This window comes from Vipera berus (genome assembly GCF_964194415.1).
Source record: "Vipera berus genome assembly, chromosome: 11".
In the NCBI taxonomy this organism is placed as follows: Eukaryota; Metazoa; Chordata; class Lepidosauria; order Squamata; family Viperidae; genus Vipera; species Vipera berus.
In genome coordinates, this window is record NC_138214.1 from 13,724,715 (window position 1) to 13,749,192 (window position 24,478).

Below are 24,478 nucleotides of genomic sequence, written 5' to 3' on the forward strand. Positions count from 1 at the left end.
ATTTTAGATTTTTGTTACATCCTAGCACCCATTTTGCTCCTCCCGGCATTCTTCAAGAAACAGGATAGTCACATCTGGTAGGCAGATGCTGATAAGGGCCTGGCACTCTAATTGGAGAACGCTTGCATATATATATATGTACAGTCAGCCATACCCTTCTGAGATTCGAACCTGGGCCGATTGCACCTTAGGCAATTGTTCTAACCTTTAGGCCACTGGCTCTTTCTCGCTTTGTTAGCTGAGAAGCAAGGGAGATATGTGTTAAGTGTTTGTTATACTTATACCCTTCTGAGATTCAAACGGCTGTCCGTTCGAATCTCAGAAGGGTATGGCTGACTGATGAAAACTAATAAGTTTGAAATGCATTTCAGTCTCCCTTAATTCTTTGTTAGTAATTTACATAAATATATGAGCTGTCCGGTGTGACTACTGCCTGTTCGATGGCCTTCAAGATAGGCTGAAACAGGAAATAAAGATTTGCCCCATGTTTGGGGCCTAGCAAGGTAATCTAAATAGTTAACAAGTATATATATATTCCTGTATTTACATATTAAAAACTTTTTCCGCCAGCTATTCTTACTCAGTCAAGCAAAGAAGAATGTTTTTCCAATGTTTTTTTTCTTTCTCCCCAAAAGAAAAGTAAGCTTTTTTGTGACGGATATAGAAAAGGAGGTATGATTCACATGGTGGTGACCAGCATCTCAATTTTTATTTTATTTTTGGTCACTCCTGATCTCTAAGAAGGCAGTTGAAAATTTTGGGGACATTCCAAGTTAAAACCTTGCCCACCTCTCCAGTGGCGCTTCTAAGGTAGTCCTCAGTTGGGCCCCAAATTTCCATTGCTAAGACAGTTCTTAAATGAGTTTTGCCCCATTTTACGATCTTTCTTGCCACCGTTGTTAAATGAATCCCTGTGGTTTTTAAGTTAGTAGCATGGCCGTTAAATGAATTTGGCTTCCCTCTTGACTTTGCTCATCAGAAAGTCTCAAAAGGTGATCATATGACCTCTTAGCACTTGGTCTATTTGTGCTAAGTCAGGCTGTCCATTCTTCCGAAGCCTCAAAGGTAGAAGTAAAGAATATCTTAACAGGAAAGATCAAAATGTATACAAATGTGACATGCAAAATTTAAAATGTCTTCTTTTTGACCTGTGATTATTTATTAACTTTCTGAGCAAAGCCGGTGTGACCTGGCGGCCAACTTCATGTCAAATTCAACAAAGGCAGGGGGTTGGCCCTGATGGGCGCCTAAGAAGGATGAACACCATTTCAACTTTAACAGCTGAACTTAATATTTCCAAACGTGGAAGCCCAAACATATCTGGCTTTCTTCTTCCTGACCAATCATGGCAGGTTCCCAGGGCAGCCTGCATCCAGTCAGGCAAAGAAGAAGAAAAAAAAATCTTACTGGGACCTTTTCCTACTAAGAATGTATTTTTCTTCCCTTGTCATGTCCGATTCTTGGAGACTGCCTGCAGTTTGCTTGGCAAGGCTGTTCAGAAGCGGTTTGGCATTGCTCCCTTCCCAGGGCTAAGAGAGAGTGACTGGCCCAAGGTCACCCAGCTGGCTTTGTGCCCAAGGTGGGACTAGAACTCATAGTCTCCCGCTTTCTAGCCTGAGGCATTAACAGCTATACCAAACTGGTGTATAATATAGCCTGCTACAACTATAGTTTAAACATCAGCCCACAAATTGCACAAAGGGGAAACATGTGCATGATGTGGAATAGTTTTAAAGCTGTCGCTTTGTTCTTCTGCATCATGGCTAAGTCCGACAATGCTGGGAACAAACATGATAGATAGATAGATAGATAGATAGATAGATAGATAGATAGATAGATAGATAGATAGATAGATAGATAGACAGACAGACAGACAGACAGACAGACAGACAGACAGACAGACAGACAGACAGGCAGACACAGACAGATCATAGATATAAAGAGAGAGATGATAGAGAGATGATAAATGACATATAGATAAAGAGAGATGACAGATAGATAGATAGATAGATAGATAGATAGATAGATAGATAGATAGATAGATAGACAGACAGACAGACAGACAGACAATCCATTCATCGATCCATCCGTCCGTCCGTCTGTCTATCTATCTATCATATTCTTACAAACTTTTGATGAGTCCCCTGTACCCAGATATTATTACTATTAGGTTCAGATTACTTATGCGGTTGGGATTCAAATCCTGATGACTGTCAGGACTAGTTCCTGCAGTTTTTAATAAGATTTCCAGAAATGATTTACCATTGCCTTCTTCCTGGAACTGTCCAAGGTCACCTAAAACATCAGTCTCATGGTGTCCCAGTTTCTAGCCTGGTGATTTTATAACTACTAGACCCAACTGGGTTTGACATCTATATCTGTTTTCTGGATGGATGGATGGATGGATGGATGGATGGATGGATGGATGGATGGATGGATGGATTTTTCACCATCAAGTCATTGTTAACTCCTAGTGACCATGTAGGTCTATTCTCTCCATGATAATGTTCCTAAATTGCTTCTTCAGCTCTTCCAGTGCTGCCCCCCATCATCACTGTAACCGAATCTGTCCATCTTGTTGCCGGTCATCCTCATCTCTTTCCTTCCAACGTTTCCCGCATTAGGTCCTTCTCCAGAGGTCTACTGTGTCCGAAGTAGGACAATGTGAAACTGGCCATTGGTACCTTGAGTGAGAAGTCTTGAGTGAGAGAACTCTGGGTTGCTCTGTTTGATGATCCATTGCTTTGTTTTCTTGGCTGTTTGTGATCTTCTCAGGAGTCTTCTCCAACCTCAAAGCTGCCAGTAGGTATCTGGAGATTCTCGGTGACCCAGGTCATGGTTGTTCCAAACTGATGAAGCTTCTTGGGTGAGAAGCGAAACATCTTCCAGGAAAAACAAAGAAAGTCCAGTTGCCTTTTGAAAAAGGTGCTAATACTCTTCCTGTCCTGTATCTTCGAAGTCTAACTTTTGCTTCAGTAGAATACCATGGCTTGCATGATTCTGATGTTTGTAAGAATAGACACATAGACCATTGTATAGATCCTTATCTGTCTCTCTGTATCTCTCTCTGTCTCTGTCTCTCTCTGTCTCTCTCTGTTTCTCTGTCTCTCTCACTGTCTGTCTGTCTGTCTGTCTCTCTCTCTCTCTCTGTCTCTCTCTCTCTCTCTCTCTCTCTCTCTCTCTCTCTCTCTCTCTCTCTCACACACACACACACACACACACACACACACACAACACAACACAGAGAGAGAGACAGAAATAGTCCACTCTGGAAATTCCAGTCTTTATCACAGCCAGGAATGCTGTAGAATGTGAAAGCATTAAGATCTTAAGACTTGGGCTTACTCAGTAACTGCTATATTTATAAACCATATGTTGCAAATCAGTGCTAACAGGGTTGCAAGACAGGATAAACATAATACAACGTGTACTGTTTCCAGTTCCAGAGAGCTGAATCTGTTACAGGTTTATCCCCAGGCTGAGCGGTGCTCAGTTCTCAGAAGGTAGTTTTACTGATTTACTTAGCCTGAACTGCTAATGGAAAATCATTTTAAGTGACCTCCGATTTAGTGAGTCTGGCAGACCAGGAAGTGGCTCCTTACAAGCTGATTCTACAGTCCTGGATATTCTCATCTGATAATCTCTCAGAGGGATTTGATATCTAAGTACCGTGGGTTAATAAAAAGTTATACCATTAATGTGAATTCTACAGTCGCAATCTCTCCATGCAATCTATCACCCCGTGATAAAATCAGTGTGGAAGAACCACACGTAGCATCTATTTAAATCCCCGAAGAAAGTTAGAATTTAAATAAAGTAACCAACTTCTAGCTGTCTTGGTGGATTTTAAAAAGAAGGATTAGGATTCAGAAGACCGTTTACAAACAAGAAATTCCTTCCTGGATCCCAGTTACAGGTGGTTATCAACTGACAACCTGAATTGCAGTGACTAAGCAAGGCGGTGGTTAAATGAAGCACAACCAATTTTATGATCTTTTTGCCATGGTTATGGGAATCACTGCAGTTGTTAAGTGAATCAAATGGTCACTAAATGAATCTGGCTTCCCCCATTGACTTTGCTTGCTGGATGTGGGCGGAGGATATTGCAAACGACACTTACTAGGCCCCAGGATGCTGCTGTACATGTTGTAACTAACACGAGGCTAACTAACGCAGGTAGTCCTCACCTTACGGCCACAACAGAGCCCCAAATTTCTGTTGCTAAGTGAGACATTGGTTAAGTGGGTTTTGCCCCATTTCACGACCTTTCTTGCCACAGCTGGGAAGCGAATCACTGCAGTTGTTAAGTTGCGAACACGGTTGTGAAGGGAATCCGCTGACTTTGCCTGTCAGAAGGTCGCAAAGGGGGGGATGTCACGTGATCCCGGGACGCTGCAACCGTCATAAATGTAAGTCAGTTGCCGAGCGTCTGAATTTTGATCATGTGACCCTGAGAATGCTGCGAGGGTCGTCGGTGTGAACAACGGTCATAAGTCGCTCTTTTCTGTGTCATCGTAACTTTGAATGGTCGCTAAACGAACTGTCGTCAGTCAAGGGCTAGCTGCATTTGTTCACTGGCTGGTGTGTCAGAGGATGAGAATTGCATCTCGATAAACTGGATTTCCGTACTGACCGTAAATGAAGAGACGCCAAGGCTTGATCCAGTTCGCTGTGCTCCAGATTTCTGTTCAGAAGCCCCTTCCTTGGTTGGCACACTTATCTGGGATCTAGTGAAATCCATTGATCCTGCTTGCTCCGGGTCTCCCCATTTTTATTACGCAGCTTACTTATATTAAGAGTATGTCAACACTGCCCAATACTGGAAAAATGAAAACTTACCAACTGAAGAGATCTTAATGAAGAAAATTTTAGAGTATGCAAGAAATGGATAGATTAACCTTAGAGATTAAAGAGAAAGGGGATTCAATTTATTTTAAAAGATGGGATAAATTTTAGCAACGGTTGGGAAAACGAACTAGCCAGAAATGAATGTGACATGTTATTTTGAATATCTATTAGTCAGGAGAATGATATGTATTGACCAACTGATACCGCTTAGGATTATCGTTTAGCATATACATGACAGCTATTTACTATTATATTAATTAGCATTAACTGAACATATCTACCCAGACAATAGTCTGTTTGCTAAAGCTTGAAAATGTTTACTGGGGGGAGGGGCAACCCCAATGTTGTTCCCAATCCCGTCCCAACCCCAATCCCGATCCTAACCCTAACCCCAAACCTTAATCCCTATCCTGGTCCTACCCCTTCCCCAACCTTATAAAATTCAATAAAAACCTTTATATATATATAAAAAAGAGTATGTGAACACTGTGTTGAAAACATCTTCTGCCCCCTCCCCTTTCTTTTTTTTTTTTTTTTTTTTTTTTATTGAAAAGTTTTAAAATACAGTTTTCCTTTAAAAAACCCCCCCTTCCCCCTCCCTCCTCCCCTCCCTACCTCCCCCCTATCTCCCCCTCCCCCTCTCCCTCCTCCCTCCCCTGCCTCCCCCCCTACCTCCCCTCCTCCCCCCCTCCCCCCCCCCCGACTTCCCAGAGCAAAATACAAGGTATATATCTAAAAAGCAATCATAAACAATCATATACTAACAATTATAAACTCTAAAATCCATCACTCTCTAGCTTATATAGAGTAAACCAATCCTTAATAATACTAAATATGTATAAAGAACTAAAATAAAAGAAAACTAGCGTCATTCCCATCTATGTTCTTCCACAATTCACTATTTCCTAAACATATTCTCATTTACACATCACAAACCCCTATCCCTATTAACCTCTCTAGCCAAAATAGGCTATAATAGATAATTCTTACACAGATTAACCCACATTAACCCACAAAACTTTCTTCCTCTTCCTCTGTAGTAAATTGCCCATTAATTCCAAATTAAAGATTCTGTTACCATACATGTCATCCCAAAACTCTTAAAAACACAACTACCACTTGACTATCAGTATGTTGTGTAAGTTCCATAGATTTCTACTAGTCCTATCTTCTTTTCTTTTTTGAGCGTTTTAAGGCAGCACGCGTCACCCTCTGTTCTCTAGGATCATCCAAAAGAGTTGCAGCTTGATCTCCTCCTGTACCATTCTCGTCTATCTGTCCATCTTCATCCTCTTGATGTTCTCCTTCTCCAGATCCCTCTGCAGCTTCCAAAAGTGTTGATGGGGTTGCTTTTAAGACATTGTTGTAAAAATCATGCGCTTGCTTCACAGTACCCAAACAGTACCTTTTGCCTTCATACATGAAGCTCAACCCAGCTGGAATCTCCCATCTGAACCTTATATCCCTTTGCTTGAGCTCTTGCACAAGAAATATAAAGTCCTTCCTTCTCTTTAAAATCTTTGGAGGAATTTCTTTTAAAACCAAAACTTCTTGACCAGCAATCACAACTTTAGTATCATAGGCCGCTTGTATAACTTCATCTCTAATTTCCCTTTTTACAAAATAAACCACCACATCTCTAGGCAACTTTCTCTGTTTAGCAATCCACGAGTTCACACGAAACACTTTGTCCATGCCTTGTTTTATTTCAGATGCTGGATGATTCAATACCACCTCAAAAGCCTCAGAAACCAGCTGCTTTAAATCTTCCTTAATATTCTCTTTTAGGCCTCTAATTCTAACAGCAAACTGCATCTGATAAAATTGGGCCAAACTCAGTTCGCTATCCATTTTGTCTTTAAAATCTTCAATTTCCAATACTTTTGCTTCTAATATAGCATTCTTTTGAGTCAGTTCTGCCACTTTGTCATCCAGCACCTCCACACATTTAGCTATTTTATGCACTGAGGACAAAATGTCTACCTTCATCTCTCCAAGTTTCTGTTCCATCCTTTCTTCCATTCTCTGCTCCAATTTCTCCAATTTCTCCTCCATCTGTGCAAATTTAACACCCATTGACTCCAAAATTAACTGGGTATGTTTTTCAAGATCCTTCGATGTCACTACATCTGGAGAATGCAACGCCTGCAGTAATGATTGTTGTTGCACCGGAGAATTTCCAGCACTCCGAAAAGTTCTAGGGGGAGGTTTAGACGCCATCTTTTACTTACAATTGTGTCGCACTTTCACTTTAAGTTTTAAGCAAAGTCCATCAAGCTCGAGAGTAAAATAAAATAATCCTTTTCATCTCTTCATCTTTCCCTCTTGTACTGCTCTGCCTGCTCTTTCCCTTTCATAGTCTCTCCTTCAAGCAGGGATGGTCGCAGACGCCTGGCTCTGCTCCATGAAGTCCGGAGCAGAGACGCTAGCCAGCTGGGAGCAGCCCAGGCTGCGGGGGAGTTCGATCCTTCAGCCGCCCAAGCTCCAAGCTCAGGCGGCCCCGGAGAACTCAACCCCTACCTGGGGGCTCACCCCCTCCTCTTCTCCCGAGGAGGGGGCTTCAAATTCGCCCGAACAGCTGATCGGCGCTGTTTCGGGCGAAAAATCACACAGCTGGGCGGCGGGCAGCCCGGGAAGGCTGTCTCCGGCGCCACGGAGCCACCGGAAGTCCTGCCCCCTCCCCTTTCAACTTCATCTCTTCTTTCACCCAGAGAAGAAAAGAAAAGAAAATTGCGGAGAGATTCTCACGAACCTGAGACAAGGGGCCTAGTGGCAAGAGGTCAGCATCCTGTTCTCTAGCGTGCAGAAGTCTCTTTGCCGGAAGTCCACATCTGGGGAATTGAATTCGAGGTTTCCACTCCAGGTAGGTGATTTTTCTACTCTTCCATGAAGAGATCTTTCATTTATGATTAACAGAATGTTGATTGCTTGAATTCATGTGTTCAGGCACAGGTAAATACTCCCAGTTTATGCAAGTGATTGCCCTATGTTGCCTTTATTTATTTATTTATTTTATTTATTTGATTTGTATACCGCCCTTCTCCCTAAGGACTCAGGGCGGTGAACAGTGACATAAATATCAAAATGCACAAATACAGAAATTGAAAACAAATTAAACCCTAATGCCCAAATGTAGAAGATAAGTTACATTAAAACAATAATTACAACAGAACCCGTCAGACCAGACCGGATTGTTCAAACAAATAGGTTTTTAGGTCGCGTCGGAAAGAGCGAAGGTCAGGAGCCATCCGGAGCTCAACCGGTAAACGGTTCCATAGGTCAGGCGCGCCCACAGAAAACGCCCTCCCCCTGGGAGCCACCAGATGGCATTCTCCGAACGGCGGCACCCTTAGGAGGCCCTCTCTGTGGGAGCGCACTGGGCGGAGGGACGTTGACGCTGGCAGCAGGTGATTCCTAAGGTACTCCAGACCCATGCCATGTAGGGCTTTGAAAACCATTACCAGCACCTTGAATCTCACCCGGAGGACAACTGGGAGCCAATGCAGCTCACGGAGTAGAGGTGTAACATGGGAGTATCGGGAGACTCCCAACACAACTCTCACGGCTGCATTCTGTACCAGTTGGAGCCTCCGAGTGGTCCTCAAGGGCAGCCCCATGTAAAGAGCATTGCAGTAGTCTAAACAAGAGGTCACAAGTGCATGAGTGACCGTACGTAGGGCATCTCGGTCTAGATAGGGCCATAATTGGCGAACCAGGCGAACCTGGGCAAAGGCTCCCCTAGTCACAGCTGTTATGTGGTCTTCCAGGGTAAGCCGTGAATCTAGGAGGACTCCCAAGTTGCGAGCCCTATCCACGGGGGGTAAGAGCTCACCCCCCATAGAAAGAGATGGAACATTTTGAATGTCCCGGGATGCCGGAATGTACAGCCACTCAGTCTTGTCAGGGTTGAGTTGAAGCCTGTTCTTCCCCATCCAGACCCGAACTGCTTCTAGGCAACGGGACATCACATCAAGGGCATCACTGAGGTGGTTTGGGGTCGAAATAAAAAGCTGGGTATCATCAGCATACTGGTTAAAAGAGCACCTCAAGTACATTTGTTTTCCTCCCTCCCTCCCTCCCTTTTACTTCCTTTCCTCTTTCCTTTGTCCTTTCTTCTTCCCTCCCTCCCTTTCTATCCCTCCTTCCTCCCTTTCTATCCTTCCTTCCTTCCTCCTTTTCTCTATTCCTCTCCCCACCTTCCTTCCATCCATCCTCCCTCTCACTTTTTCCTTCCTTCCTTCCTTCCTTCCTTCCCTCCCTCCCTCCTTCCCTCCCTCCCTCTATTCCCTCCTCTTCTATTTTCTTCCTTCCTTCCTTTTTCCCTCCTTCCCCCCCCTTCCTCTGCAGACGCGAGAGAAGTGGACTGGCAGACTCCTTTGACTCAAGACAACCAATGCTGGAATGGCCAGTGACTCAGTGCTCCAATGTGCGATCGCAATCCTTGAAAAATCGCCATTCAGATTTCGGGCCGCTCAAGTCAATGGCTCACCCTTTGACGCTTTCCCCCTCCGGCCAGACCAAGCAGAGTAGGAAGGCTTTTGTGGGGAAACAGTTTCATCCTTCCACCGACAGCTACATGAGTCTCCAGTTGGAGCAGGACAGACTCAGCCTTTGCTACACGAACCGGACCTTCCAAGAGGTCCTTCTGCCTGCCAGCCTGGCCTGAATGGCTGGCCAGTTCAGATAGCTTCAGAGTCCATGACCAGCTCACTGCTCATCATTGTGCATCTGAAGGGCCAGCGTTTGGACTGGCATGTGGGACATCAAGGAGAAGATGCTGGATCTCAGTTTTCTGACCGAGGAGGAGTATGGCAAGCTGATGCGAGTGCTGCAGAGGGATGCAGAGCTCAAGAAAAAGGACAGTGATCGGATCAGGTAAGTAGGAGGAACCTGTTGACAGTGCATCCAAGATACAAGATTATCTTTACCAGATGGTTGCAGAACTGGGAATTCTCCTTTTGAGAAACCAGAGAGTTTATTTCTCCCCCTAGAGCGGTGTTTGCTAACCTTGGCCACTTTAAGAGGGATGGAATTCAACTCCCAGAATTCCCCAGCCAGCCATGATCTTGAGCTTACAGGTCTTTAACATGGAGTCTGACGGTGTGTTTCTTTGGCACGTTTTCGGTGAAAGATGTTCGTCAAATATCGAGCTGTGGCATGTGCTTTCTCTCGTTTCTGGTTTTTTGTTTTTGCTCTGATCTTCTGCTTAGGCGGTTGCAAGGTTCGCTGAAGGATGAAAAGAAAAAGAAGTTTGTGACGGGCGAATGGTTCCATGAAGCGAAGGCCCAGCGCTTCCGAGAGGATTTAGAAGGCCCCGATCTACTCCGAGCTTCAATTAGAAAGAGAAACAGCAATTCTGACTGTGAGTGTTGAAGCATTTTGATGGCTAGACAGACATTCAGGTCGCACTCAGTCTGAGGCTCCATCCACTCTTCCCTGTTCTCAGAAACCTGGTTCAAATTTTGTTTCTGATTCAGCTCAAGGGGGAAACACTAGCCATGATTCCCACCATAACAGGGTACTGGTAGGCCTCAACTTACGACAGTTCATTTGGTGGGCGTTCAAAGTTACAACGGCACTGAAAAAGGTGGCTTATGACGGTTTTTCAGACTTGTGTCATCCCCATGATCTCATAAACAAAATTCAGACACTTGGCAACCGACTTATATTTTTGACAGTTGCCGTGTCTGGGATCCCCTTTTGGGGCCTTCTGACAAGCCGTATCAATCGGGAAACCTGTGTCACTTAACAACCATGCTACTGACTTAGCAATTGCAGTGATTCACTTGACAATTGTGGAAAGAAAGGTTGTAAAATGGGGCACAACTCCTTTAATAAACATCTCACTTGGCCACAAAAATGTTGGGCTCCACTGTGGTCGTAACTCAAGAACGCTCTGTAAACAATGGCTCACTTGCTGTTCTGTAGCCTGATTATGAGGACTCTTGGCTAGACTGGAAACTCAGATATGAGAAACCACGGCTGGATTCCAGCCTACAGAACTTGTGTGCCAAAACCCAAAACTGAGCACATCTTGATAAGATGAGATGAGATGAGATAGGGTAGGGTAGGGTAGGGTAGGGTAGGGTAGGGTAGGATAGGATAGGATAGGATAGGATAGGATAGGATAGGATAGGATAGGATAGGATAGGATAGGATAGGATAGGATAGCATGAGATGAGGTCACATGAGGTGAGGTGAGACGAGATGACAAGACAGGACAGGACAGGACAGGACAGGACAGGACAAGACAGGACAGAACAGAACAAGACAAGACAAGACAAGGCAAGGGAAGGGAAGGGAAGACAAGACAAGACAAGACAAGACAAGACAAGACAAGACAAGACAAGACAAGACAAGACAAGACAAGACAAGACAAGACAAAATAAGATTTATTGTCATTTTTTACTATGAGCACACTGGCCCCTTTAAAAATGAAGTTCTGTTGCTTGTTCTCAAAGAAAATATATATTCACCCATACACATACATGACACATACACAGGCTACACACACACACACACACACACACACACACACATAAATATCACTGTCCATTTTGATATTTATGGGGTATTCTTTTCATTAAGAGCTTATACGATCTAAGACAGTGGTTCTCATCTTGTGGCCTGTGAACCCTGGGGAGGGGAGGGGAGGGCACAGGGTCATCACAGAGGGTCCATGAAGGCTTGAAGACATGTTATGATTTAAAACAAATCTTGAGTTAAGTTTTGGGGGCCTGTGGCCATGGTCCGTGGCCATGAAAGGTATTTAAAGGGGGTCCTTGGTGAAAAAAAGATTGAGAATCCACTGATCTCAGATGCTAATGGCTGGACCGGTTCATAAGCTTTGACAGTGCTTGGGGCACTTCAGTTTGGGAGGAAAACAGCACCAAGAGCACCAAGAGCCTTGGTGGAGCAGTGGGCTAATGCCTCCTTAAGTAACACCAGCTGCCTGAAATTAGTGCAGGTTCGAGTCCCACCAGGCTCAAGGTTGACTCAGCCTTCCATCCTCCCGAGGTAGGTAAAATGAGGACCCAGATTGTTGGGGGCAATTAAGCTGACTTTGTAAAAAATGCCACTTGGGGTGTGTGTGAAAGCCCTAATAAGCAGGCATATACATAGAATGAAGGCTATTGCTAAGCTTGTAAGCTGCCCTGAGTCTTCGGAGAAGGGCGGAATATAAATGGAATTAAAATTAAAAATTAAATTAAATTAAAGCAAGGAGGTCCCTGTAAAAGAAGGAGACTCTGACTCAGAGCAAAGGAGTGGGGTCTCCCACATCGTTTGTGAGATGCGGTGACACAAACACCACCCAGAGTGAATTCTCATCACTCTGTGTCTCTATATCAAAAGAAAACGATCTAGGGAAGCTACTTGTGTTGGTTGGTTGGTTGCTTTCTTTGTATATGCCTTCTACTGTGTATGCCTGGTAAAGGGAAACAATAGTAATGAAGGCTCACCCTCTTTCCAATAAAAACATTTACATTTACACCCTTTGCCTCAAAATGCGTGGCAGAATAAATCCAGCTCGGCAGTTTTACAAACTCCTCGGTTAAATCTCTTGCCAGCAAGAGTTTGGCTCTGGGTTACTGGGGCAGTTGCCTGGCATGATCAAGTTAAGAAACCAATCAAGTCTTGCTCCGGATATTACGTTGAGCAGCCTGTCTCTAGGAACGTGAGACAGACATGATTGGAAAATGGAAAGTGACCTTCCTGGAAGGCATCTGAAGATAAGTGAGAAGACATTTTTTTCCCCTTTCTTAAGGGACTTTCTGACTTTTTCTTCTGTTTCCTCTTAAATCCACATGTTCTCTCCTAACGTGCAGGAAAGCTAAATCTACGTGCTTTCTGTTTTTCACGTTCTTTGACCTTATTCCCCCCAAGGCACCGATAATTTTTCTTCCTTCGCCTGGAGTTATCTTGCCAACCACCCCAATAAAGGACTGAAAGATACAAATTGAACTGACCGTAAAGTGGCCTTGGATAAAACACACCCGGCTAAATTCACACAGCACCTACGCCTAAGCCATAACATGTTCTGAAAATCTAGGGGCAACGTTCACTTAGCAACCATTTCACCTAGCAACCCAACGTTTGAACTCCATTGTGGCTGTAAGTTGAGGACCACCTGTCATCAATTTTGATGCCCCCCCACTCTGATAGCTTTACTGATATCAATCTTGGTGTCGCTTTTAAATTTGGGGAGGGGTAAGTTCTGGCTCACCTCCCAAAGTAACATGAAACGAAGACTTGGTAAAAAGTTTTAAGTGAAATATAAAAAAAAATATGTTGGCAACATAATGGTTTGAGAGATAAACAAGAATCAGTTAATATGGGAAGGACATTTCAACCCCCACAGTGGACGAACGGCTGCAAAAATTGCCGGAGTTAGCAGAGATGGCTAAATTGACTGCTTTGATCAAAGAAAGAAAAAAAACAAATCCCTTTTTTTATAATAATGGTTTTATTGGCTTGTCAAAATATAAAATACTATGAGAAATTTTTTAAAAAATAGAAAACCTGAAGAAGGGGGAGGGAAAAGGGAAAAGATAGTATAAAAAGGGAAAAGAAAAGAAAAAAAAGGCACCAACTTCTGACGCTCTTTAGCACAGTAGAAGATAACAACATTACAATCACCACTTTTTACTTTTACACAACAGTTATGTACAAACCATTTCTATAACAATAAACCTGTCTAATTAGCAAAAACAAAACCAACATAGATACTTAGGGTTTCTATTTGGAAACTGCTTCGGGACTTTGTGCTTGAGGTGGGGGGAAAAATGAAGCTTTGATTTTGGGTTTTACTGACTAGATCAGGGGTAGGCAACCTCGGCTCTTTTATGACTCATGGACTTCAACTCCCAGAATTCCTGAGCCAGCCACGCTGAGGGGAAAGGGAGAGGTTCCCAAGCTGAGCCAAGCTGGCTCAGGAATTCTGGGAGTTGAAGTCCATGAGTCATAAAAGAGCCGAGGTTGCCTACCCTTGGACTAGATAGATTTGCTGTAATAGAAATGACTACTTTATACCATTATATAAAAGTAAAAAGTTGAGGTTTGATGTTAGTTTTATTCTACTGCACCAGAGGGAGTCAGAAGTCAACGCCATTTTTTTTGTCTCCCTTCTTTTCTCGACTTCTCCTTTCCCCTTTCCCTCCCTTATTTTTCCTACTGTTTGCTTTCATATTTTTGTATTTTATATTATAAACTAATAAAAAACTGTAAACTGTAAAAAAAAAAAGAATCAGTTATATGAAATTAAAACAGCAGATAAAGCTAACTGCTGGACCAATTCTAACTCTATCCTGGGTAGCTGGTTCTTGGTTTACAATTGTATGTAGATTTAGTGTGCGTTTAGAGCTTTATTTAGAATCTTACACATTTACCTACATTCATTTCATGTATCAAAAAATATAATGCAAATAACCACCACCACTTGCCGGTTGGTTGGCTCTGTTTTATTGGTGATACCCGGGTTCAAACTCAACTGATAGATCCATGTTTTGCATTTGAGACGACCCTAACTAATGTTGACATGGCACTTGAATAGAACAGCGTTTCCCAAACTTAGGAACTTGAAGATGCGTGGACTTCAACTCCCAGAATTCCCCAGCCAGCTATGCTGGCTGGGGAATTCTGGGAGTTGAAGTCCACGCATCTTCAAGTTCCTAAGGTTGGGAAACGCTGGAATAGAAAATATAAAGCCACATCAACCTGAATTTGTCGGAGCTTATATAACTCTGAAATTCTTATGTTTATCAGGACTCTGTTTTCAACCAGATAGTAAGTTGGTGAAGAGATTTTAAAAGGTGGACCTTTAACCAAACAAAGAACCCAGCCAGAGAAACAGGTTGGACAAGTGTTGAGTTCACAATGTTATTTATAAGAACACCAAAGTTTTTCCTTCCAAGTCATTGTTTTCTTAGGCTTGTATTGAAAACCACCTTTTACATTTTTTGAAGGCTCAAGAACAGCTTTCTATATAAGTCAGATAGACAATTTCCAGTAAAGAGAAATCCAAAAATGAATTGCTTGAATATTAAGAACGATTAGATGAGATGGAGGAATTTTTTTGTTTTGAAATACTGTATTCCTTAAAAGAAAAATTGCAGTAAAAAGGGAACGTTATGAATTCTTACGAACTGAATGGCATGAACAAGTTTAGACAAGTTACTCTTATCCTTGTTCTTTTGTCTCAGATTTACAAAGGAAGGGTGGCTGCATGGGTCTCTTCCTAGTTTAAGATCTAAGGTGATCTTGAGTGTTGCTGTCAGACTGGCCAAAAATTGTGAGGATCTTGATCAGAGATCGTCGTTTCTCAATATCAGCAACTTTTAAGATGAACTAAAGAGAAATTTCCTGACAGTGAGAAGATTCAGTGGAACGGCTTGCCTTCAGAAGTTGTGGGTGCTCCATCACTGGAGGTTTTCAAGAAAAGATTGGGAAACTGTTTGACTGAGATGGTATAGGGCAGGGGTAGGCAACCTCGGCTCTTTTATGACTCATGGACTTCAACTCCCAGGATTCCTGAGTCAGCATAGCTGACTCAGGAATTCTGGGAGTTGAAGTCCATGAGTCATAAAAGAGCCGAGGTTGCCTACCCCTGGTATAGGGTCTCCTCCTCAAGCAGGGGATTGGACTAGAAGACCTCCAAGGTCCCTCCCAACTCTGTTGCTCCATGTTCTGTTGCACCCTATCTTGCCCCCTACCCATGTGATGCTTGAAATGAAACTTCCTTTGGCAGTTCAGTCCTAACAGATGAGTTTGAAACTCTAAGGCTTCATTTACCACCACCCCCAGCACTCTGCACGCTCTCTGCACAATTTACCTGGCGTGCATTATTTTCCTTTCGACTAGCAGAGCAAAAAGGAATTTTTTTTAAAAAATGATTGTGTTCTTCTCTGCCAGAGCAAACAAGCACAGGGCATCTCCTTTTATGAGCCCTCACTCAGTCACCTCCTCTGTTTGCCAAGTTCAAATAACTTGGGTTCCAAACAGGAAGTTGCTGGCTTAATATCCTGCAGCAGATTAACTCTGTTGACAGACTCAGTTCTGCCTTGTTCAGCTTTGATCTGGATTGGTTATTTGGCCTCCTGAAAAAAAAAGCCAAACTCGATCTCCGTGTAGGGTTTAAATAGGTGTTGAGGTGCTGAGTTTTGATAGAGTTTGCTGTTGTCAGTATGCTACCCATTGCCCATTTTCTCTTGGGCTGCATGTGCTAAATTTCTCAACTGTTGCTATGGCCCTGTCAAGCCTTAACTCTGGCTAGCTTTAAACAGCCAAACATAACCAGCATTTGTGGAGCCCGGGGTGAATTTCCAAGTACAAGAAGATGGTAGATATTAAAGGTTTTGCTCTCTCAGTGCAGAGCAACCAAACACAAAATTATAGATTTTAACCCTCATGTTTTTTTTTCCTTTGTTAAATTTCTGCAACATGAATTCTGGGGATTTTTTTTAATTAAAACAAAATGTCAGAATAGAACAGAAAAACTTACAAAATTGGAAAAAACACCTTAAGGGAAAGAAACATTGGGATTGTGCATACATCTATATATATATAAACACAGGCAATCCTACAAAAATAAATATTTTAAATATCCATGCTCATCCAATCTTTTTTTGCCAAAGACTGCATTTGTATAATTGTTACCTTTTAGGAAAACTATTTAAAAATAGCTAGTATGATTATTTAAGACGGGGGTGTCCAACTTGATGTAGCTGGCTTGGGAATTCTGGGAGTTGAAGCCTTCAAGTTGCCACAGTTGGACACCTCTGATCAGAATAGAATAGAATAGAATAGAATAGAATAGAATAGAATAGAATAGAATAGAATAGAATAGAATAGAATAGAATAGAATAGAATAGAATAGAAGCTGGAAGGGACCTTGGAGGTCTTCTAGTCCAGCCCCCTGCTCAAGCAGGAGAACCTATACCATCCCAGACAAGTAGCTGTCTAGCCTCATCTTAAAAATTTCCAGTGATGGAGCGCCCACAATTTCTGGAGGCAAGCTGTTCCACTGGTTGATTGTCCTCACTGTCAGGAAGCTTCTCCTTAATTCCAGGTTGCTTCTCTCTTTGATCAGTTTCCAGCCATTGTTTCTCGTCCCTCCCTCTGGTGCTCTGGTGAACAACCTGATCCCCTCTTCCTTGTGGCAGCCCCTCAAATCCTGGAACACTGCTATCATGTCTCCCCTATTTCTTCTTTTCTTTAGACTAGCCAAATCCAACTCCCGTAGCCATTCTTCGTATGTTTTGGTCTCAGGCCTTTGATCATCTTAGTTGCTCTTCTCTGGATTTTTTCCAAACTCTCAATATCTTTCTTGTAATATGGTGACCAAAATTTAAGAAATCATTGTTGAAGTTTACAAAATTTCTTCTTTTGTGAAGTCAGCTTTTCAGCCAAAACAGTTTCACCAAAGCAAGAATGTTTTGTGGTACGAGGCTTGGCTACTAACAACTTAGCCTGGCTCCAAATTCTTCTTTGTATCACTTTATGCATAGGTAGATGGATGGATGGATGCAAATACAATTTGCATTTGCTATTAGGCAGTATGGACAATAAACTAAGAGCAAGATTCATTCAGAAAGAATATTTTTCTCAGTTCTTTGAAAACATTCAGTGAGGTGTCACCCCTAAAGTTGTTGATATGTACCAAGTGACTTGCAACACTGGCAGTTCCATTTTTGGAAGATTGCAATTAATTTTGGTGCAATTTCACTGGAATGTAATCCTGCCTTTAGGTCAAGGCCTGGTGGCTGGTTGAAATAACTTTAATGGGGATTTTTCCAGCAATGATGATGATGATGATGATAACATGGTGATGAAGAGATGATGATGATGATGATGATGATATGACAGTGATGATGATACGATGATGCAGATGCAGTGATGATGATGGTGATGAAGATAAGATGATGTCAAAAGGATGATGTACTGTATGAATAATGAGGGGCGACGAGTTTCTAGTGTTCTGGTATTCCTCAGCTACAGTAACTGACTTTGGGCCAGTCCCTCCCTCTCATCTCAAGATCCAGCAAGGTGAAGGTGGTAGAGTAGGAATAGAAAGACCTAAGGCTAGTCCTTCTCCCCATCCTCTCCTCCTCCTCAGCCTATCCCATAAGGCAAAAAGTGACTGCAATGTACATTATCTGAAGCTTTGGAACGAAAAGGCAACATAAAAAGCAAAACTAAACTGTGCTAGCATTGTCAACTTGCATCCTGGTAACACAACGTGTTGTTTAGTTTAGTTTAGTTTAGTTTTATTTAATTTATATACCGCCCTTCTCCCTAGGGACTCAGGGCGGTTCACAGGGCATATAAATAACAATACAATACAATACAAAAATTAAAACAAAGATTAAATCAGTGCCCAATTAAAAACAATAATACTATCCTAAAACAAGAATTTAAAACCCAACTCCCCCATCAGGCCAGACCAGCTAATTCAAATAAATGGGTCTTCAGGCCACGACGGAAAGTTCGGAGGTCTGATGCCATCCGGAGCTCCACCGGCAGTTGGTTCCACAAAGCCGGGGCGCCCACAGAGAAGGCTCTCCCCCTGGGGGCCGCCAGTCGGCATTCCCTGACCGGGGGCACCCTGAGGAGGCCCTCTCTGTGAGAACGCACGGGGCGGAGGGGAGTTGTCGCCGGCAGCAGGTGGTCCCCGAGGTAACCCGGACCCATGCCATGTAGGGACTTGAAGATCATAACCAAGACCTTGAACCTCACCCGTTGTCATTTTGCACACCCAGCTCTCGCCCATGAGTTCAGCTCCATGCTGCTTCCTGGCATGATCAGATTCATTTCTGGTGGGTGGGGGAAACAACACCATACCAAAACCATTCCAACCACTGTTGATTCAAGAACCTTTCAACGCTGCTGAATTACCATAGCGTGGCTGATTGTTCTTCATTATTAATTGCCCCTCGTCTTATTGCAGGGAGGGCCGAGGAATTTCCAAATGTAGCATTCTTAGAAAACAGATGTTGGCTTTTCTCAACAGGTACCGATAATGAATTCCTCCCCCAAATCGTGGAAGGTGGACAGGCAGCTGTTTCATCTTCGCCTCCCTCAGAAGAAGGAAGGTAATCCTTAAACGCAAGTTGAAAGCACTAACCTAAGGGTGTGTTCCTTGCTTAGCTGTGAACCTCTTATTACTAATAGATGACATTTATAGCCTGCTTTTTCTCCAACAAAGCCCTTTTTTTTGGACGAGCATGGGCAAAATATAGGAGCTTCATATGGAAGCTGAGGGCAAAAACTAGACAAATCCAAGAAAATTGGAGATAGAGTGGGTCAGTGGGCTTAGGAAGAGAAAGAAAAAGTGTGACAGCATAATAGTATCTGTTGTGGCACCTGCCTTATGGAACAACCTTTCCTGCTGATCCTTGGACAGCTACAACTCCGCTGCTGTTCTAGAAGGCCTTGCTTTTCTCCCAAGCATTAGGACCGAGATGTTAATGGAATCTGGCATGTGAGCGGACTTGCTTTCTGCTGTTGAAGATTTCTTGGTTTCAGGCTGTTGGGAAAGGTTTAGAGTCATCTTGACTGGGTTTTTCATCCATTGTTGCTTTTACTGTATTTTTATTTTTTTTCCGCGTCTGTAATTTTTGGTCCTCCACTGGGGTTCAAACGCAACATGCATCCTTTCTTATTAACCCAGCACCAAGAGTTACCTTGGTTAAGAAGAGTGGTTACATCAATGTCCTTCAATCCATCCATCCATCCATAAATCTTGAGAGGATTCTTGGGATATGGGGGCAGCCTGGGAAAAACTGCAGAATTGGGTTAGATAGAAGGAGACCTTCAGACCAAGTCAGGACGATTGTTTTGGTGCAAGAGAAGAATAGGAAATGAAGGCAAGATGGTGGGGAGCTTTCAGTAGCGTGAGCAAAGCTTTTGCGATGAGAAATGCAGGCTCAGCGTGAGAAGTGAAGGAGGAAGATGCTCTGCTGATGGGATTCAGGGGCCCTCAGTAGCTCAGCTGCAAACTTGGAGGCTGCATTACACGGTGATTAATTTTAACCTTGGTCTGGCTAACATTGGGTTCCTTGTATTGTGCGAATCCAGAAAATCCAGTCCTTCACCATCCCAGCTCAGTGTACTGCAGGAATGCAGTTGTTTGTCTATTTATACTAAATCAGAGTTATTTTAAAACCTTTTGCAGGAATTGCCAAGATATCTTTATCCTGTTAAGGTTTGGCAACATGTCAAGCCGTGTTTTCCCCCCCCCCAAATGTGATTCAGCAAAAGTCTTTTGTTTTGCATGCTGCTTTCGAAGTGGAGGTTGGGAGAGTTCAGTTTTGACATTGTTGGTGTTAGGCTATCAAGAAAGGAGGCATTTTACATTTAAGCACCAGCGGGAATGGGTTCCTTTTGTATTGTATTTTTAATTGTCCCTCTCTTCCGGACTTTTCCCAGTGAGATTGTTGAAGTCCATTGCACAACCAAGTTTGAAATTCTAGAGACTGGGCAAGAAGTAAAACCTGCCCTGTTAAAGCCTGATTGCAAAAATAGGCACTATTTGTTCTTTAAACTGGCAGGTAAAACCACAGCTGTCAATTCCGGCAGTGGTTTTGTTGACTGCAAAAAGAAAGCTTGCAAAGCCAGCTTGCAAAAGAAAAGCTAATAATAAATCTTTCCAGCTGAAATGCTGGAACACTTTCATGCAGTTTGCTAGATTATTTATCTAGGAACCGAACAGCTTTGTGTTTCCTAGCAGTTCATTTGCCAAGAAACTAGATTGGGGGGGGGGGGGAACTGAGCATTTTGCAATTCAATACATCAAACATATAGATTTACTTTTGGATCAGATTCTGGTTTAAATGGGGCTGACGTCTGGAGCACCTGGCTTCTCCTATATTTCAAATATTAAATTAATTTCCTATTTACTACAGGAAACTTTTTCAAGATGCTTGCATCTTGCAGCTGGGTTTACAATTCCAGCCCTGCTTTGCTTCAGTAGAACTGTTTTTATAAACCAACCTTAGTTAAGTCTTCACCCAGCTACACATCATGGTCTATACAGCACTTCTGCACAAAAGACTAAAGTTAAAGCAAACAGCCATCATTGTTGCCTGAATGTTGCCCATATATGTATGAACAAGCAGACATGGAAGAGAAATGTAGGGTTGCAATGGTATAAAATAGCCTTTTCTGGCTTGGAAATTACAGATTTCTTGCTTATGCATTCCCCAGCACTTTAAAATTTAAATTTTAAAATTAAAAATTAACTTTTAAAAATATTTTTAAAAAAGCACTTTAAGAAATATTTTTTTAAAAAAAGTAAAATTTAAAATTCCCAGCATTTTAAAATCAATCCATGGTCCTGCACTTGAATGCATTTTAACTTGTCTGCTATGCTTGTATGGCCTGGATTTAACACCATGCTGACCAATGCTTTTTTTTATCTCCTTTCCTTCTCCCCCAGAAGCCCCCTTTAAACTTATATCCAACTGACAATGGTATATATCATGGTGTGTAACAATGGCACAATCTTCTTTTTAAATATCAGTTCTTTTTTACGGGGACGTGCTATATAACCGTTCATTTCCGTGGTTCAAAGAATTCCTCCATGTTTTTTTAGACTTGGCCAAACTTTTCTAAGAGGACAGAAGCTGGCTGGGGAATTCTGGGAGTTGAAGTCCAGAAGTCTTAATGTTACCACATTTGGAGACCCCTGATTTAGGTTCTGCCAAACTGAATATGACTAGAAACTCCTTCACTCTATGGTGCTTCTTATCTATAAGAACAGTGGGAGAAACCATGAGAAGTAGCAACATGAGACCGCCTGTGTCCAGAAGCAACATCGTTTCTCTCATGTCTCAAGTTCTGGGTCTTCTGATGAAATATTGTTCTGTCTCTACAGGTTGTATGAAGCTGGTTTGAATTCTACAGAAGGGCAACTCAAGTCAAAGCCAAGAGAGAAATTGTCGGCCCGGCCTTCCTCTTTAGAAAAGGTAGTAAAAATAAAAAAAAAACCAAGGAAGTAGCATGGAACTTGATCTCAAGAAACTTAGGTCTTGTTAGATATGTCCTCCACCTGAATCTCAACCTCATAGAGAGGGAACTGGGGAAGGGGAAGCTCCACCTCATTCGCCGGAAGCCTGAAACAAAGGTACAGACATCAGAATACAAAATGTCAGATTTGGAAGGGACCTTGGAGGTCTTCTAGTCCAACCCTCTACTCAATCTGAGAAGCTACCACAAGGCAGAGGGGGCCAGGTTGTTCACCAAAGCACCAGAGGGAAGGATGAGAAACAATGGTTGGAAACTGACCAAAGAGAGAAGCAACCTGGAATTAAGGAGAAACTTCCTGACAGTGAGGGCAATTAACCAGTGGAACAGCTTTGCCTTCAAAAATCATGGATGCTCCATTACTGGAAATTTTTAAGAAGAGGCTAGACATTCACCTGTCCGAGACAGTATAGTTTCTCCTGCTTGAGCAGGGGGCTGGACTAGAAGACCTCCAAGATCCCTTCCAGCTCTATTCTATTCTATTCTATTCTATTCTATTCTATTCTATTCTATTCTATTCTATTCTATTCTATTCTATTCTATTCTATTCTATTCTATTCTATTCAAGCAGGAGACTCTAAGTGGGCAAATGGCTGTCCAGTCTCTTCTTAAAAACCTCCAGTGTTGGAGCATCCCCAACTTTCAGAGGCAAGTTGTTCAACCGATTAATTGTTGTCATTGTCACCAACTTTATGCAGACAGATTTTTGTGCAGTCAAGAAACCTGCCATGACTGGGATTTTTGACAGTTTGGACCTACCTACAGTTTATGTGGAAGGGTGCATTGAAAAGCCCATTCATCCTTCTGCTAAATCTACTGAATGGAAGCTAAGATGAGATGGTGGGCATGTGTCCCCTTCATGCCTTCAGTTCCCACGTAGAGGGAACATCTAAAAAGAGCTCTCCATTCTCCATTTTGTCATCCCTAGCTTTAAGGTTTAGTAGTTCAGTCCTTGGTGACCTCATCAAATCCTAACAAACCATCAAATCCTAACAAATCCTAACAAAGCCTTTCTGTTTTGGTCACAAAAATCTGGTCTTTTGCTTCTTCTTCTTCTTCTTCTTCTTCAGAAATCCAGTGTAGAAGATGTATCTCCAGCAGACAGTGGAGTTGTGGTCAGTCCATTTGTGGCTACAAGGGAAAACTCAGAAGTTGGTAAGAAAACTACAAATCATGTTTTAAAAGTTTCAACTCAAGGAATGAGGTTTTTCACAAAGCATGAGGCAACACATTCCCACAGGGAGAGAATATGGCTAACTTTATTTCAGGGCAAGCCCCCCCCACACACACACACACATACTTAAGTGTTATTTTTAAGGGTTGGAGAATAGGGCACAAGTATTATTGCCCAAGTAAACAAGTTGTTGTGTGTTGCAAGTCTGCGTTTAGCGTTTTCTTGTTACTTTATCCTAAAACTATTTACATCAATTTATTTCTTCTGTTTTTCAGCTGACAATAAAATTGCACTACTAATGTCTAGCAATTTGCCACCCATTTTCAGCAGTATTGATCTTAGATGGAGGCTGGGTGGCTGACGCCCAAATTGGATCTAAGAGACAATATGTAGTCAGTGGATGTGTTGACCACTGCTGCTAGTGAAGAACGAACAGGATAAACTTCATGTTTCCGATCAGCTGAATATTTTAAGAACAGTGATGGTGGTTTGAAAGAGCCCTGGTGGCTCAGTGGTTAGAAGGCAGTACTGCAGGCTACTTCTGCTGACTGCCGGCTGCCAGCCGTTCGGCAGTTCGATTCTCACTGGCTCAAGGTTGACTCAGCCTTCCATCCTTCCGAGGTCGGTAAAATGAGGACCCAGATTGTTGGGAATGACATGCTGACTTTGTAAGCTGCTTAGAGAGGGCTGTGAAGCATGGTGGAGTGGCGTATAAGTCTAAGTGCTATTGCTATGGCTGTAGGTGATCGGATGTTGCATTAGGAGCCTTGGTGGCACAGTGGTTAGAATGCAGTATTGTAGGCTAACTCTGCCCACAGCCTGGAGTTCGATGCTGACCGGCTCAAGGTTGACTCAGCCTTCCATCCTTCCGAGGTCAGTAAAATGAGGAACCAGAGTGTTGGGGGCAAGAGGCTGACTCTGTAAACCGCTAAGAGAGGGCTGTAGAGCACTGTGAAGCGGTATATAAGTCTAAGGGCTATTGCTATTGAAATTGAGACTTAGCCTACATTGTTTCCTTCTGTCTTATTTCCATTCTATTCCTGATTAAGCTGACTTTGCCCATTTTCAAACTGAGCAAAAATTTAGCTGAGAAGTGAAACCATAACCTAAATCGGAGATTAGACTACTAACAAATCTTGTATATTCAAGGTTCCTCTTCTCTTCTGTTTGAATAGAATGCTTTTTTCTTTCTTGGTTTTGTTAAACCATGGTTTCCTCTCCCACTTCAATTGGGAAACTATGATTTTTTTTTTATTTTATTTTTTTTAATCCCATTTATATCCCGCCCTTCTCCAAAGACTCAGGGCGGCTTACAATCTAAAGCACAAATCAATGTGCTTAGCAATAGCCTTCATTCTATGTATATGCCTGCTTATTAGGGCTTAACTTTGAGATGTCTCCACTTCTCTGTTGTGACAACTTAGCGAACTTATCTGG

The 24,478-nt window shown here is 42.6% G+C and overlaps 1 protein-coding gene across 3 annotated transcripts in view; it reads left to right on the forward strand.

The window, feature by feature from the left end:
• Positions 1-24,478, forward strand: part of LOC308672975 (synaptotagmin-like protein 2) — a 52,144-nt gene that overhangs the window by 13,356 nt on the left and 14,310 nt on the right. For all 3 annotated transcript variants that reach the window (XM_081336300.1, XM_081336302.1, XM_081336301.1), the window contains exons 2-7: positions 7,560-7,711; positions 9,196-9,723; positions 10,059-10,210; positions 18,854-18,935; positions 21,719-21,809; positions 22,938-23,022. In XM_081336300.1, the coding sequence (XP_081192426.1) occupies positions 9,602-9,723; positions 10,059-10,210; positions 18,854-18,935; positions 21,719-21,809; positions 22,938-23,022 (532 nt within the window). In that variant the 5' untranslated portion in view covers positions 7,560-7,711; positions 9,196-9,601. The remainder of the gene's footprint in view (positions 1-7,559; positions 7,712-9,195; positions 9,724-10,058; positions 10,211-18,853; positions 18,936-21,718; positions 21,810-22,937; positions 23,023-24,478) is intronic.